The sequence below is a fragment of the Copadichromis virginalis genome, linkage group LG4 (genome assembly GCF_057382275.1).
Source record: "Copadichromis virginalis isolate Kocher_CV1m ecotype Utaka linkage group LG4, C_Virginalis_male_GT1.1, whole genome shotgun sequence".
Taxonomy (NCBI): Eukaryota; Metazoa; Chordata; class Actinopteri; order Cichliformes; family Cichlidae; genus Copadichromis; species Copadichromis virginalis.
The window spans coordinates 5,648,422-5,666,389 of record NC_140621.1 but is presented as its reverse complement, the minus strand read 5'-3'; the positions used below and the strand labels follow the sequence as shown (position 1 = coordinate 5,666,389).

Below are 17,968 nucleotides of genomic sequence, written 5' to 3'. Positions count from 1 at the left end.
AAAAGTAAGTTTTTCTACTTTATTTCAATTTGTAATAGCATTATCTGCTTTGCAGTTAAACTCATCAAACTTAAATTGTGTTATTTGTATGTCTATGGGGATATATTCTGTGTAGGTCTTTAGTGCTAATGTTTTAGCCGTTGGCTGTAATGTTAGCTAGTTCATGGCTATAGGAGTCTGGGTCAGTTGTAACAGCAACAGTCTGGGTTAGTTGTAACAATAATGCAGATGTTACAACTTACCACACTATTACTTTAACTTATATTAAACAAGTTGGGGCAACGACATCAGCAGAGAGAGGTTCACTGGTCGCATTTGTATATGCGGTTAATGCCATTGGCAACACAATTCCTCCACTGTTTGTGTTCCCACACATACATTATGCAGACCACTGTGTCAGAGATGGACCAGTAGGAAGTACTGGTAGTGGAAATAAATCAGGATGGGTGCAAGAAACAGATTTCCTCATCTTTCTGAAGCACTTTGCAAACCACACCAAGGTAAGCCATGATAAAAAGTAATGGAATTGCGATGCTGGTGAACAACTACATTTTTTCAGCTTCATTGTTATGTTCAAAATTGGTGCAAGAGTTGTAGGTTATAATGCCCACTGAGCCAATGAGGCCAAACGCAAGGAAGACCAACCAAAATGAATGAAATATTCAGTTGCAGAAAATTCCATAACTTGTCTTTTTTGGGGGGTTGGAATATGTTCAAAAGCTAGATTTCTGCATTCTGTCACACACACACACACACACACACACACACACACACACACACACACACACACACACACACACACACACACACACACGGCTCTAAGTGCATTCATGTGTTGAATAAACAAAGATTACTTGTTAATATTTTGTTAGTACCCTTATTTCATTGTGTTACATTTTACCCCAGGATATGTTACAACTAACCCAGACTATGGGGTTAATTGTAACATTTCACTCTTTGTGTTTGAGACCATACCATGCAATGGGTAATTGTGCTGCAGAGAAAATAGCTGCACTATTTAATAGCAGAGACATGTAAATACTTTGCATTACATTTTGAATCCACTACCTTAAAAGAGCTCCAATTTACAGACAGAAATGTCAAAAATGTTACAACTATCCCCGGTCTCCCCTAAATCATATCACAGGATATGACAAGTGTATGTTGAGACGAACTGAAGAGGAGGACAGGGACAGGTGCTGCTAGGGCGACACAGACGTCTCTCACGAAGTCCTTTAGTGCTGCAGGCAGGCAAGGTGTTCAAATAGCGCACAACTTAAGTTTTTTTATTTCTATATGATGAACTCTGCATTATTAAGTGATAAGAACAAGTAATCTGATGACCTATGTCCAAATAATGATGTCCAAATAATTTCCCCCAGGGATCAATAAAGTATTCTGATTCTGATTCTGATATAATCATTATGACGCTATAATTTGAGATACAATAAATAAAATGAGTTTTTGTACAAAGTATCGGTATCGGATCAGTATCGTCGATACCACCCTGAATATTACTTGGTATCAGATCAGAAAGGAAATCAGTGGTATCGCACATCACTACAAATAGATCGGACACATCTTATGACAGGGATGCGCTTCAGTACAAGTAGACACTGTATTCCAAGTTTCTACTTGAATCCTGGTCTCCTGGATGTGAAAATACTATCAAATCACTAAGAGTTTGTATTAACCTTTTATAGAACTTCTTCAAACATGTCTGGATTTTAAAGCGACTTCTGTGAAATCAAATGATTAGCTTAGTGTAATCGCCATACTAGAGCTCTAAAAAAATAACAAAAAAGGCCCTGCAGTGTGATAGTAGAGAGTTTGCTCATGAATAAAGCAAAAAATATTCATAGATGATAAGAATCTTAGCACTCTTCACAAGTTCATAAACCTGGCAGTCAGCTTATTTATTGCTCATGAATTGCGCAACTAAAGGGAATACTCTTAGAAAGTCTTTCCTGTGTTATCTGTTGCTCGAAAGTAAGACGCTGTCCGGTTGCCTCCACTAACGAAGATTATCTGACAAAGTAAGGTGAAGCAGGCAAACAAGCCAAACTTTACGTCTGTCTGTCTACTTCTGCCTTGTCTGTCTGCCTCCATTGGTTTCTATTGAGTCTATTTTTAGCCTCAGCAGACTGGTCACGTGGCAAGAGGAGGACGTCAATAATGTTGTTGTTGGTGGTGGGAGAAAGAGCGAGAGAGAGGGAGAGAGGCAGACGGTAAATATGGAGGAGGTGAAGCGGTAGGAGGTGAGACGCGTCCCGCTTGTTAAACTACGCGTTTTCGTGTGAATTAGAAGCGCAAAGGAGCTCCACGGAGGGACACACCGTGCCTCGGCAGAAACCAAAGCCGGGAGGAAGCGACCTCTGCTCTAATACACATTCCAAGAGGAGCCGCCGACATCCACGGTACCGTGGGGTTTTATCAGAGGGAGAAAGCGGGAGAGAGGGAGAGCGTGAGCGAGAGATTGAGGCGCGTGCGTGTGTGCGTGACCGTCCAAGAACATTATGCGTAGACATTTATTTGGTCTTATTTTGCTGCAGAGCTAAGATGTAACATTTTGTGCTTTTGCTATAACGTTGTCCTCACTTCTGCCGTACAGTTAACGCATAGGCTAACTTGGAAACTGTGTAGTTAGTGCTAAGGCTAGCTAAAATACACAAGCTCACACCTGACAGATACAACAGCTAACTAGCTACCAAACAGGTAACAGTTATTACAGCTTCATACAGGCACTAGCGGCGTGCCAGGAGTGACATGATAGCTTCCAGCTAACTAGTACAGAACAAACAGCTGACAACCACAAGTTAATAAACTAAGAGCTAGCAATGGGCACCAATTAACTACAAATATGGTGGTTTTACTTGCCAGGGGCTACCAATGAAGAACATAACAGCTGCTACTAGTAGCTGTTATGGGTACCACTACCACTGCTGGTATGAAGTCTTCACATGTATTCAGACACTAACTTATGTTGAGGCTGTCCAGTTTTTCCCCTGAATCTTATTGCATCTGCAGTGCCATTAAAGCATCATTGTCGAGTTGTATACTGACTAAAAATGTCTAATTTGTATGTGCATTTTTGCCATCTTGCTGCAGTTCAGGAGTTGTGTCATCTCATGATTAATGACTCCTTATTATGGAGCTCACTGAATTACTCTTTAGGCAATAGAAGGAGCATAAAAACAAGAGAGTGTAAGACAGTCAGTTTAAGAATAAGAGGGGTAAGTAAAGTTGGTAGAAAGATATTTGTGAAAATCACAAGCAAGCAAGCCTCAGCTCTTAACCTGTAAGTCTCTGCAGTGAGAATACAGCATTAACAAATAGTCATAACCTGCTTACATCTTATAAAACTTAATTATATTTTACATTTAACAACAACAACATGCTAACTAAAAGCATACAATGAAGTAATATCATAACAATATGGCTCTAAAGGGCTCTAAAGTAAATATAGAAGTAATTCAAGTAATTTACATTAAAATGTTAACCCTCACACATCTCTGTAAAGTGCTTTTCATATGGCACTATTTCTGTTATTTTGCTTACCTAATGCTAACCGCGTCTGAGATTTTAAGCAGAACCTTACAGGACTCATGGAGATTTCAATTAACCTGATAACTTGCAAGTTGCAAAGTTATAAGTGAAGCGCCTCATAAGTCGAATCTGGAGTGTTCAGTCCTTCTCTCTTCCCTTTTTTGGATCAAGAGGCAGCTTTGTAATGTTTGGCAGCCCATGTAATCATTGATGTTATGGAAGTATCACATACTCAAGATTTATAATACTACACTAGATCCATACAAACAAAATATGGTTACATTACAGAAGTAATATTCAGTGCTGATCTTTAATGTCTGCTTTACCTTTTAGTCCCAGTAGTGCTAATGTAAAAATCGCAGACCAGGGTCTGGTTGCAGCAATATTACAAAACTTATTTGTGAATATGTTACATTTATGTTTGAAAAAATTACAACACTTTATAGCATAACATAATAAAATCACCCTAATGCTGATAAAATATCATAGTTCTGTCAGTAAAAAGCATCATATTTATGTTTTTCTGTAATGTGATGGGACATCTTGTTACATCGTCACCAGTCTCAAACAGAGCGCCACAAATACACACCCAACAAGCTAACCTGCAGCCACATTTTCTTCTCACCCCTGAGCTGGCTGTAGCAGATATGCTGCCCCCACTGTGAGCCTGGTTCTGTTGGAGGTCCCCTGCTGTCAGAGTTCTTCTTCCCCACAGTTGGTCATAGCACTGCATTATAGGCATGCCACAATACCTGAACGTTTGCAGTCTTTGCCAATACCAGCAGAATTACATGATTCTTGATACCTAATCTGAAAACAAAACAAAGCCAGTATCCCATCTACTTAAACTCTTTCATTAAAAAGTGATTTTAAATCACTTACATGATGCTGGCAGACCATTTATTTAAAATGTTAATGATATATTCTGTTGAGAAGACATAGATGGTTTCACATCTGTCTCAAACAAAATGGTAATGTATTTTTGAGGATAACATAATACTTTGGATGTTGGTAATATGAACTGAAACTCATTCACCTTGAATTGTTTGAACAGATCTGAATGCTGATCTTTCAGGTGCTTTGCTAAATTAGAAGCATTTCATTCCTTTGTCCAAAAAACACAGTGGGATTGTTTGCATACTGCCTCGTGTCAGTTAGCATGTCCTGGTCATCCACTTTCGACACAAAGTACTTTCATGCCTGACTGTTTCTTATCAATGAGGCAGGGCTACTCGCCATGTTTTTTTTGTTTTGCTTGTGGGTGTCCTTTGTTTTCGGTATGTAAAGTTAGACAGGTGCCCCAACTGGCTTTGGTACATACGCAGTGTTTAGATTCTATGGTTTCTATGGAGCTAAAACAAAAACTAGTACTTTTATATTAATGTGAAAGCCAAAATGACAATCAGTCATCGTGTATGGAATTCTCTGAACATCAAGGTTTTAGTTTCCTTTTTGCAAAATAAGACGACCACAGTCTGTCTTTATTATTAGATTTGTAATCCCGCCTCCTTGCATCTCTGCTGGAAAGTTAGTGATTTGCAGTTGGACTAGATGACAGTGTCTTTGTCTACTTTTATTTTGCCCTCTGGCAATATTAAACCTCAATCTATTTCAAACAAAGAACAATCTGAAGAAATTGATGTTGTATTGGACAGTAGCACTCATCACTAATGCTTGTGACCAGTATGACTAGGGACTCATCCGCAAATCATGCAGGTCGGTTATGGTGATAAAAATCCAAAAGCTTTGCCAAAACCACTTGAAAAGGGATTAAAGTTCATTGCACTGATCCTGCATGGTTCTGCTGAGTATTGGTCCTACTCCCAAGAGGGAGCACAAATTTGTGCGTCAGCATCAGCTGTTGTGAAAACACCTAGAGGCTGAGTTGTTTGGCCATAGATCATCCAGCAACTCAAAGCACAGGCTGAGGTAGAACACATTTCACGGGTAGGGATGCACGTCACAAGGACTGAATAGTAGCAGTACTGGTAATGCTTATCTGTATTAACTCTTATCAGTACTCTTATTCTTCCTTAGTTTAATGATTCAAATTCATATAATTGCTGTATTCATAACTGGACCCCACAATGTGCCCCTTATTCATTTACTTCATAAAAACTGCTACATGATCATAGCTTCCTCTTAATTGGTGTTTCCTGGAAGAAATTTAAAAAAAAATGATAACAGGTTGATATAGGGCTTCTTTTTTTTTTTTTTTTTTTTTTACATGTATTCAATGTGTGTGAGAGAGATCAACCAATGACTGCCTTTCTATTTTAAAAGCCATTGGTAAAGGAAAAACAACATTCACAGAGAGGCTAGTGTGTTAAGAGCAGTGAGTGAAGGAATAAGTTCATGTCACACAGATAACACGGCACATGTATGAAAGTCTTTGAAGTGGATGTATCATCTATAGACATGGTTTACTTCCAGGGATTTTTGTGAAAATTTTCCCTGTTAACCCATCATTTGGGTTAACGGGCCTTAGACGATGGACAGTTGCCACAGTGTGTTTGAGTGTGGACAGAAAAATCTCTTCCCTAAAGAATGAAAAAAGCTTTATTGGTTCTGTTAATGGTCATTGATCAAACCCGGGACACTCATGCTACCATAAGATGTTTTTTTTAAATTGTTACCATGCTACCTGTCTTTGGTTAGTACTATTTTGTTAGTTACTAGTTATTGGTGAGGTCATGTCTTTTATAGCTTGGGGTAAACTGCACACAGTGATGTTGCAATATTGACATCACTGTGTGCAGATTCATTATTACTGCTTATGGTGGCTTTGAATTTTAGACTTTTAACAGCAGTCTAAGGTCTAAGTCTAAACAATCTAAGGGTACTGAAGGGTACTGAATACCCAGCACTTCTATAGGTAATTTAGAATCATCAGTTAACCTATCCCCACTAACTGCATGTCTTTGGACTGTGGGAGGAAGCCGGAGTATCCAGAGAGAAACTACGCAAACACAGGGTCTGTGTGTGTATTCATGAGGTCATATCGGCCTGTCCTAGGTAAGACTGAACAGGTACTATGTGTAAGGTGAGGTTATTTCTGCCAGTCTTGTTTTTCTGTTGTTACCTAAAACAGCCTAGTAGTAGTAGTATAGGACAATGATTGGTTTGACAATAAACACTTAGCTTAAGGCCTGTCATTATGGATTTGCATTCTCCTGAGAATCCAAGGTAACTGGATGCCATACAGGTAATTATACATACTGCCTGTATTTAACTGCTCTGCTCTAAGAGTGTATTGAAACTCTTGACTGCTACTGTAGGTAATATGCATAATTACCCATTATATCTGATTTGTAGATGTTCACGAAGAGTTTATAACAACCCCAAGGGTAATACAAGGAACAAGCAAGAATTTTCTTTATCATCACAATATTTTAAAAACCTTAAACCTAATAAGTGGTTGTGCTATCCTTGGCAGCATTTGCGATAACTGGCAATGAGTCTTTCACATCACCATGGAGGGATTTGGGCCTGCATCTTTGCACATATATTTAATTCAGTCACATTGGAGGGTTTTTGAGGAAGAAGGGCATGTTCGTGCCAAAGCATCTCAGTGTGATTTAGGTCTGGACTTTGACTGGGCTGCATCCATACTGGAAGTGAATGTCAGTGATGTCATGACCAGAGACTGTAGAAAGTGAAGGATGTTTAGCGACTTCAGGTGACTGCTGGTGACATGAAGTGAGCAGGATGCAACATAAACTTTCCTCAACTTCCAGCAGAGCAACTGAAGCGACTACCACTGAGAGTATAGCTGATTGACATGTGACCTGGTAGTAAAAACATTAGAGAGTTACCAAGGCAACCGGAGGCTTTAATGTCCACAGGTGACAGGCAGTCAGCTTCAAAACAATGTGTGAATCAGTTGCAGTGTGGGAACAGCCTTGAACTGCGCTTTGTTTGACAGCTCTGATAAACTCAGCATAGCATCACATGAACTAGTTCCTCCCCTGCCGCAGGTTCTGGTTAGAGCGACCCTCCACCTCACAGCACATTTTCATTGCAGACTGCTGGATGACAGTCTGAAAACTGTGACTTGATGATCCTGCAAGCAGGGAAATGTGACACTGGATGGGGCGGTGCTGGCTAGTTAGCGGGGACTGAACTTTCAAACTAGTAAGGCAATTGTCTCAGACTGAGAAGAGTCTATGTGTAAGTCATTGAATATATATTAAAATGTGTTTAGTAAATATTAGCAGAGCTTTTCTTCATTCGGTGATGTAAGTCTGTAATGTAATGGTATTAAAGTCTCAGTAGCTCTGGCTCAGTTACTCAGATCAGAACAAAACAGAATAGTGATTTGGCTTAAATGATATTGATTATCTGCCTTCATGTTTGGTTAGAATTTGTTACACTTTGTGAATTCTACCATCATGTTAGCAGATATTTCTTTATTTCTTCCGTCCTTCCTCCAAAGTCAAGAGGTCAGATCTTGGAGGTAAAGGCCAGCCTTTTAGTTATGTAAGAGCGATAATCATCTGCCATTCATTTTGACCTCCAGTGATCATAATAATTGGATTCTTGCTCTGTTATGTTACTCTGTCTCATTGCCTTCCAACTTTGATGCTTCTTGCTTTCTATTTCTAGAGCTTTCAGCCACTTCAGAGCCTTCTTTAGTGACAGGTTGTTGTGATGATTACGTCTCTCTGTAAGGGCCCTGCAGTGAACCCAGCAGTATGTCAACACTGTAACAAATTCAATTCAGTTTTATTTATACAGCGGCAAATCACGACAACAGTCACCTCAAGGTGCTTTATATTGTAAGGTAGATCCTACAATAATACATACAGAGAAAAACCCAACAATCATATGACCCCCTATGAGCAAGCACTTTGGTGACAGTGGGAAAGAAAAACTCCCTTTTAAAAAGGCCCGGCAGAACCAGGCTCAGGGAGGGGCGGGGCCATCTGCCGCAACTGGTTGGGGAGAGAGAAGGAAGACAGGATAGAAGACATGCTGTGGAAGAGAGCCAGAGATTAATAAAAAGTATGATTCAATATCATTCAAATAGGTCACAAAATAGCCCTCAGGGTTTGTTGTTTTTGTTCTGCTGGACAGTGTAACACTGAGTGAAGCAGAGGAATATAGAGAATTATCTTGATAACACTCGAAGGAGGAATGACTAATGTAATGGTTGTATAAATGTGTGATTATGGTGTTTGTCCCTGTCGTGTTCAGGTTAGGACTAGTTATTATGTTAAGAGATAGAAAAGCTGTAAAGCATCAGTTTTGTAACAGTCAGGATGTTTGCGCATTATTAACTCCCTGAGGATTAAAAGCTAGTCGCTGAAGCTTTAACAGTTATTTTAAATATGTGCTGATACAGTAAGGTCACTTTGGTAAAGACAGCTACACCATGTGTGTGTTGGCGCGTTGGAGTTGCTGTCTCCTTTCTCCTTGAATGTGCTGGACTCAAGGCGGGGGGGTGGGCAGTGGGGCCGGTGTTAAATGCTGTCATGGTCCAGCAGCTTGCTGTGTGTGACAGAGAACAGGTGAGAGCAAGCAGGACAAAGGGACTCCAAAGAAATCCTGCAGGAGATCGCCTCTGACATTAGCTCCACATCCTGCTCCCCCTGTCTCCCTTGCTCAGGCTTGCTGTTTGTTTAGGGAAGAGGCGTTCAGGTGAACCGTTACCACGGCACCCAGCTCCGTGGTTGCCAGGCAGCACTTCCTGCTCCTTTCCAGGTTGGGAGGGGCCAGGTATTTTAGGAAATGATAGTGTGAAGAGGAGGAGGAGGTGGCAGAGTGAGAAACAGAGTAATTTATGTTTCTTGGTTTTCTGGCAACATTTGGACACTGAAGCAGCAGCTTCTGCTCTTCTGTTTTCACGTATTTCCTCTTTCTTTCTCCCGACCTCCCCATGCGTGTGTGTGTGTATGTGTGTGTGTGTGTGTGTGTGTGTGTGTGTGTGTGTGTGTGTGTGTGTGTGTGCATGTTATTAGGCTAATGGAGTAGTTGGCCAGCAGGTTAGTCTGTCATGGCTAGTTAGCTCTTTAGCCTGAGTGCAGACACACACACATACACACTCACTGAGGCACGCAGACATGCTGACACCCACAGCGTTTCATCCCATTATATAGGCCCTGACACTGACATCCTGTGACTTCTTTCAGGAATTAGCGAAGTTGGAGGAGAGCTGCAAAGGCAGCTTTCCTCCAGTCGGACAGCAGCCAGTAACACAGTCAGTCCCAAGCTAATTATAGGCTGAAATGTTTCACTTGTTGTGTTTGATTTCTGATATTATTGAACTGTTGTGTGTTACACAAGCTTTGCAATAATTCTTGGTTTGCATGTCAGGACATCCCGTTCCTCCATAAAAGTCCACGTTCATTCCCCACCAGTTTAAGTTGAATAAATCCACTGTTGTTCCAGGCTGTGACTAATCGTATTAAATCATTTTGACCCTCTGAATAATTATTTTCACATTTGCGGCACTAATTGTTTGGACTTAATGCGAGAGCTAATTATACAGAGTTACAGTTTTCTGAAAGTAATCTAAAAGGAAAACAAAAAACGACACAGAACAAAGTTAACATAATAGGTGAGAACCGGGGCCCCGCAGAGTGCGAGCCGTCGCTTTTCTTTTTTCATTCCTGGCCTGTTTTCTCTCCACTGCCTGACACTTTTTTTTTGCAGTGTGCACGGTCGTTATTAGTAAGTAACACCAGCCTACCTCTGTGTAAATAGGCAGCTCATTATTATCATTTGCATTGTTGTGCTTTCAGTTGTGATTAAAGAAGTGCACCTGTGTTGCAGCACAGCAGTAGTTTGGTGTTGCGTAGCGGTTGTTGTGAGCTGTGAGTGTTTTTAACGTGTCCAACAGGACAACGTGTTTCAGAGCTGGAAAAGCGCAGCTGCTCCTGCTAATTTCAACAATAGCTCTGTTCATTTCTGCCTCAGCGAGGTCCCATGTGCACCAGCAAACCCAGGACCTGGCTCATTAATGCTGTTAATTACTCCTCTGTTTTTCCTCTTTTAACATGTTTACATATCTGCCGGGAAATGATCCGGCCACAGCTGCATTATCGTAAATGCACTCATTTTGTTTCAAAATCAGTGAATGCGACAAACTAGTGTTTGCTATCAGTAATGTCGGTTACATTTGTGTCGTATTGTTGTCAGTAAGAGCAACAGTGACTTTATTTGGAGCTCATATGGTTGTTCTTCAGCAGCTTCTCTGGGAAACATTTGTTCCTCTAGCTGATCTCCACTGTGTTGTAGTGCTAGGTCAATATGTTCAGTTCCTTTTTAACACTTAATAACTGCTTAAAAAGTCTGAACTAAAAATCACAAACATACAGGTCGTATTTCTTAAATGTGCTGAAGCTATTCAGTCGGTGGGATTGTTAAGGTGGTAGAGGAAAATGACAGCTGAATGATTTATTTCCTCATGATTTATGCCTCAGTTTTGTGCTCAGCTCTGCTGTTTTCTTCAGTGGTTTTTCATTTTTCAGCTTCCAGAGCTGCTCCTTTAATGGCCACTTGAGGCTGGCTCCAAAAGCGAGTCAGTCCCCGTAGACTTCCATCATAAAGTAGCCAACTTTACAGCATTAAAAACATATTTTTAGAGTGGTTTTGGCTTCTGTGCTTAATTTCCCTTTTCACACAAATCTGGTATATTTTTAGAAGTCAGCAGTAGTTAGTGGTGTGGCTGCTTTGACTGACAGGTGTGCAACGCAGGCAGCAGTAGGTGGTGTCTGCTTGGCCTCTCCTTTCTTTGTTATTAATCTGGACCTCTTTACTTTGGGTGTGCTGTTTGAGGATTTTAATGTATTTCTAATGGATTACACGACTAAAGTATGGATTGCTGTGTGGTAAAGGTTCACAGAGGGCGGAGACTGCGCGAGCTACCCCAGTCTGAGAACTGGGGTACACCCTGGATAGTTCATCAGCCTATCAGGACTAACACAGAGAGGCAGAAACTATGACCAGTTTAGCATCAGCTTTTAATCTAACAGGCATGTCTTTGGGCTGTGGGAGGAACCTGGAAAGAACCCATGCAGACACAGGGAGAGTGTGAAAAGTGCTGGCAAACAGCCTCAAAGCGCTGTATAAGAACCAGTCCATTTACTATTTACCATTTACCAGTTCAGTTAATTCAGTTTTATTTATATGGCGCCAAATCACAACAACAATAATACAAGAAAACAGAGAAAACCCCAACAATCAAATGACCCCCTGTGATCAAACACTGTGGTGACTGTGGGGAAGAAAAACTCCCTTTTAACAGGAAGAATCCTCCAGTAGAACCAGGCTCAGGGAGCGGAGGTCATCTGCTGCCACAGGTTGGGGGTGAGGGTAGGAAGACAGGATGAAGACATGCTGTGGAAGCGAGGCAGACATGAATAGTAACTAGTGATTAAATGCGTGGTTTCAAGTCTAATCTTAAAAGTAGAGAAGGTATCTGTCTCCTGACTCCAAATAAAAAGAGCTTTTAAAAACCTTCTTGTTGTGAGCTGACACTGAAAACTAATGCTCTGCTGGGCCACCAGTTATTCCAGTTTAATGTGTATTCCCAGCCAGTCTCCAGTTCCAAGTACTAACCAGGCCTGACCCCATCTGACATCACATGAGCTCAGATGCAGCCTGGTTGTGCTCGAGTTTTCTTCTTGTTAAAAGGGAGTTTTTCCTTCTTGCTTGTTGTTGGGTCTTTACACTATAAAGCGCCTTGAGGCGACTGTTGCTGTGACTTGGTGCTATATAAATGAATTAAATTGAATTTGTGGGCATACAGTACGTAGGCACGCACCTGTAGGCTTGTTTTTATCTGCGTCTGTAAGCAGTCCAGTGTACTTTCAACCAGTCAAAGCCATTATATTGTACATACAGGTTAGTTGACTACATGTGTTAAAAAGGTTTATTTTGAGCCGATTCAGCTGCATCTACAGGCGAGTAAATGTTGGATGTATGTGACATTATGACAGCGATGAAGAATCCACCCACGCTGAGATGTCCCCCTCCATCAGTTAAAAGCATTAATCGACTGCTATCAGTGTTTGGGCTGAGAGCCAGCAGTCCTCACACAACTGCCGCCACGCTGCTCTATGTCGGTGTGTGTGTGATGTGTCCAAGAACAAATGAGTGTGTGTGGTTTGAGTGACACAAAAAGAATGGAGGAGGTGAGGGGACTTTAAATTACATTACAGCTAAGTAGCCAAGGACTCAGCTGCAACACTTAGACACACACACACCTATTACACACTTTATTGGGAACTATTTAGGGTGTCAGTATATTTTCCATAAACCCTTTTTCAGTACAAAACCAGTAGGTGGAGCCAGAGGATCAAGCAGCATCAGCGAGCCTCGGGTTTTCTCTGTGTTTAAAATAATAAAACAAAACAAATGTGCTCATTATTCTAGATCAGAACAGTCTGACATATAGCCAGTGTGAATGTCATCATATCAGACTGTACTTCATGATTCTTTGTGATGTTATTGTCATATATCATAATGAAACAGCTTTTCTGTCAGTGTAGAGAAACGTAACTGAACATTTAATCCCTGCAATGTTTTAATATAAGACAAACAAAGTGTGATTTCAACTGCACGTCTCAGTTTCTTGACATGATAAATGTGTGAAAAGACAGAAAATGTATAAAGTTTTGTTAATTCACAGATTATTTTTTTTTACATTTAAAAAAAATGTGGACCCACTATAATAAAAGCAGAAATTTCTGTAGTAGATAGTGGAAAAAGTCTTGTGTCATTTGATTATTTTTCTGTGGCTTTGGTGTAGTATGAATGTGTGGACTCTTTATCAGCAGGAAAACCTATAAAACTTGTGACAGTTCAGCTATGCACTGGTTCATATTGTCCAAAGCCTTCCAGCGGTCCAGATTGGAGTCTTTGCCGGGCCAATTGTGGCCCCCAGGCCTTATATTTGGCAAAAGTGCATAGAGGTGACGGGAGCATCTGTCACAAAAACAGAAGATTTTATTACTACATGTATTGCTAGCGTTTGTAAGAATAAGACATAGTCTATATAAGTAGCTAAAGCTTATAAACAGTAGTAAGTGAATGCTGCATCCTGAAGGCATTGCTGCTAGAAGGAGACAGAGAGGACAAGGAATGGCAGCTTTCAGTAAAACATAAAATGAAAGCTTGTGGAAAAGTGTACCAGCAGCTTGTGTGCATAAAGATTTTATTTGAACTACTTCTGTATTCATTTGTGCTATTGATGAATGGCTTTTATTGGTGTAAAGATTGACATTTCATTTTAATATTTCAGTTAATCCACAGATAATACAACATGTACAGTTGGGCCCTGGAATGTGAAACCCTATCAAAAACACCTAATAATAATAATAATAATAATAAATTTTATTTATGAGCGCCTTTCAAGTCACCCAAGGATCTGGAGGTATTTGTTGGTTAGCAGTTCAGACCTGTGTTACCTCCCTTTACTCGTTGTCATTGAAGCTGTTTTCAGATGAGGGCAGATTAGGACATAAAGTACATCAACCTGTAGCCATATTAAACTTCAGGCACAGCTGTATTATATGGCTTTGGCAATTTTGGGGATGCGAGGTATCGGTACTAAGAGAGGTCAGACTTTCTCACCATCAAAACATGACAGGACTGGATCAGTAACTAAGGTTATCTTAGTGACTAAGATAAACCTGAACTTTACAGCAGATGATGGAATCCTGTTTTCTGATGTTTGACAGAATTTGTTGCAGCAAGAGTAGAATATAGGTAAAAAGACATGAAAGAAATGACACGGCAGATTAAATCAGTAAGGAAATATGATGGAGGAAATATTAAAGTCTCTTGATTTGGATTCCTGCAGTGCATCCTGATCAAGGAGAAGTAGCATTTCATACCTCATCTTTGTGGAGAAGGATTCACAGCAGGATAATGAGCCCAAACACACCTCAAAGCTTTGAAGAACACCAGAAAAGACCTCAGACTTATGCCTGTCATGGACTTTACTCTGAAGCTCAAATCAAAATCACGATTAATTGAACATTTTACCATCATTTTACTGAATAAATACTTATTATTTTGCACAAAGACACACACACACAAGCTGCTCGGGTTGTGCTGTCAGCTCAGTGTTTGAGTTTTCCTCATGATACTTTTTCTCTAGTGTGTTTTAAAGGGGACAGTACATAACGGAAGCAATAATAAAATAAAAAACAAATAACCAACATGGATAAAATGTTCTGAATGTCAGTTTTGATTCGTTTTGTGAACGACTGCCCAGCACTGCCTAAACCCTACTGAACATTAATGGGACCTATTGAAGCTTTACAGACATCACCAGTAGCTGCAGTAACCTGGATTATTGGACGTGAGCAAGTGCTATAAAAAGCTGTCAAATAGGGAAATTTCAGAGATTTAACTCAACACTAAAATGTTTAAGCTGGCATCATTGTTTTGAATGAAATATTTTATTGACACATGCCAATAAAAACATATTCACAGGCATTCTCAGGCTTTTGGATGCATCTGTGAAAAGTAGGGAAATAAAGAACTCCAACTATACTGTGGCTCTGACTTGACCTCTGGCAGACAGAAGAACAGAAGCCAAGAGAGACATTAAGCATGCTAATCTTTGCAGTTAACTGTCGAGCAGGATCAAATCAACCTGCAGTCCGAGTTTGTCTGCTACGCTGTGACTGGGCTGTAGCTGTTTGGTTGAGGTGTTGGTTGTTTTGAGTGTGAATGCTGAAAAACGCAATTTTGTCTTTTGCAGAAAGACGTCGAGAAGAAGGTCTGAATCATCCGTGTGTCCTTCTACACATGGCCGACTCAGAGGACCCGCTTTAACCCACACACACACGTACACACACACAGTGTAAGGGCAGGGGAAAGAAGTCCAGGTTCAGCCATCATGAATTCATCACACCCCTCAGGTAAAGTCTTCTTCAAACAGCATGATATGTAATTAGTTAACAGTGGTCCTGAATCCTGGAAGCGTAAAACTGCCCAGTTTGGACTGGTGAATGTTCATTTTTTCATGCAGTGTCTGTGTTTAATGTGTCGAAGTTCTAAGCTCCCAGATAAATCCATATGAGCAATGCAAACTTTGGCCTTGTTCTTGTGGTTGGGTTACTGTGCAGTGTGATTTTGTTGTTGCGCTTTGAGCTCAGGTCAATTATACTGAGCGCTGGCTCAATAAGGTGCTGAGTGCTGTGTAAACACTGTGAGTACGACTAAAAGGCTCGATGCTTCAGTGGCACTTTCTAGCAGATGTTTGGCTCATCTAAGCTGTCAGTATCAAAAGCAGTCATGTCATCATACTGTAGGTAGCTTTACTCCAGCTGCCTGACAGCGCTAAGTGTGTGTGACTTCCTCCTGTGGCAGACAAAGTGTCTCTGAAGCCCGCTCTGTGCTTTATCTACAGTGTTTTCTCAAGTCAGGTCAAAATTTAGATTTGTCCAGGTCAAAACTGACAGCCTTGCAAGACTTGAGCTTATTTTATAGAGCTGTGTTGGTTTGAGAGCTTGTGCCATACTGGGCAGCATGTTTGTAGGTACATCTTGAACAGTTATATTTACTGATTTGTATACTGGCTGTGGCATTAGCATAAGGAGCAAGCTAGATCCAGTTACAGTCTGTTACACTGTGTTTCATCCATCTGCACAACAATATACTGTCTGTGTTGAACATACAAAACAATACTGTGTTTACACCAGCAAAACAGACCTAGGAGGGGTGCTCCCATCCTCGTTTAGTATAACTGTGATAATATGCACATGTCACAGTACAGTGTATAATTACATTATTTTGGTTTTCTAGTTACATCATGTTGGTTTTTGCCTTTGTTACACAGATATTGTGATGATTATTATCATCTACACAGATCAAAACACGTCAACCTGATAGTTTTCTAGAGGGAATCATAAAATACTATTCAGAAAGAATGATTTTGCACAGTTGGCCTTTTTCTATCTGAGCTGCACAAACCCTCCTGAGTCAATCGACACCTCGCCCCTTATAGAACCTGCTCGGTCAGTGTAAATCATATAATCATCAGTCACATTCATTGCATGAATACTAAGCAATGGTAGAGATCACCTAAGATATAAATTAGTTCCATTCAAAGCTACTTTTGCTAACATGCTAATGTTGCTACTATAAAGTTCCCTGAAAATGCTCCTCTTAGTAAATTGAATGCAAATATTTTAATTGGTTGTCATTTAATAAAAGTGAATACGTAAGTGTTAGCGAACCTTAACAGCTGTGTTAAAACACAGCTTGTAGCTCAGTCTGTGCATTTGGTGGCTAGCATCGGTATCAGTCTTTGATTACATGAGTTACATGTGACATGACCATGTTACATGATCGTGTGTTACATGTATGAAAATGCATCGTGTGGTTGTGTTGCTACGTAAGACATCAATAAATAACTAGAAAATGCATTTTCTGAAGAAACTGCAGTGTGAATGCTGATAGCTGAATGTTTTGAGCTGAAATGAAGCAAATGCTGAATTTAAGTAAAAAATGCTGAATGAGATTAAAAATACAGAAATTTTCACCTGAAAACAAAAGTTGAGAACTGTTGAAAGCTGACGTTCACACAGAAGTTGAAAAGTAGGTGAACATGTTTAAAATGTGAATTAGAAAAACCTGAGTAAAGACAAAAGAAAATTTAGAGTCAGAAAACATCTGAATGAATATGAAACCTTATATTATTTAAATCTCTGAATGACTGAAATATGGGAAAATCCACTAAAGACAACTAAATGTTGTAAGATTCAGTCAGAAAAGATGATTCTAAGTCATCATCTGACTTCAACTGCCGAGATCTGAACCACCAATGAACAATAAGCTTGAATTTAATGGGCCAATCAGAATGCTGTATTTAGCTGGCCTGCAATAACTACTGGCATACTGTTATTCCGACCCGTGGCACTGACGTCACATCTTATGAAGACTCTAGAGCAGCTCTTCCTCAACCTCCTCCGACCACAGGTACAACATGCCCAGGACCCACTACAGTTTGCATACGGGTGTCGGATGCCATCCTGTACCTCCTACACAGAGCCCACTCACACCTGGATGGGGGAAAAGGCACGGTCAGGATCCTGTTTCTTGACTTTTCCAGTGCCTTTAATACCATCCGGCCCTGTATGCTTCAGGAAAAACTGAACAGGATGGAGGTGGACCCCTGCCTGGTGGCTTGGATCTCCGACTACCTCACCGACAGACCACAGTACGTCAGGCTGAAGGACATCACGTCTGACACAGTGGTCAGCAGCACAGGAGCACCACAGGGAACTGTGCTGTCCCCTCTTCTCTCCACCCTGTACACCTCTGACTTCTGCTACAACTCTGAATTATGCCATATTCAGAAGTTTGCAGATGACACGGCCATCATGGGGTGTATCTGGGATGATCAAGAAGAGGAGTACAGAAGTCTGGTGAGGAACTTTGTCGCATGGAGTCACACAAACCA

The 17,968-nt window shown here is 40.6% G+C and overlaps 1 protein-coding gene across 1 annotated transcript in view; it reads left to right on the top strand.

Annotated features, from left to right (window-relative positions):
- Positions 1–2,178: 2,178 nt before the first annotated feature.
- The window catches only part of hdac5 (histone deacetylase 5), a 64,376-nt gene continuing 48,586 nt past the window's right edge, over positions 2,179–17,968 (top strand). Inside the window, exons 1-2 of the mRNA XM_085453260.1 lie at positions 2,179–2,417; positions 15,263–15,422. Coding sequence (XP_085309386.1) covers positions 15,401–15,422 — 22 coding nt within the window. The 5' untranslated portion in view covers positions 2,179–2,417; positions 15,263–15,400. The remainder of the gene's footprint in view (positions 2,418–15,262; positions 15,423–17,968) is intronic.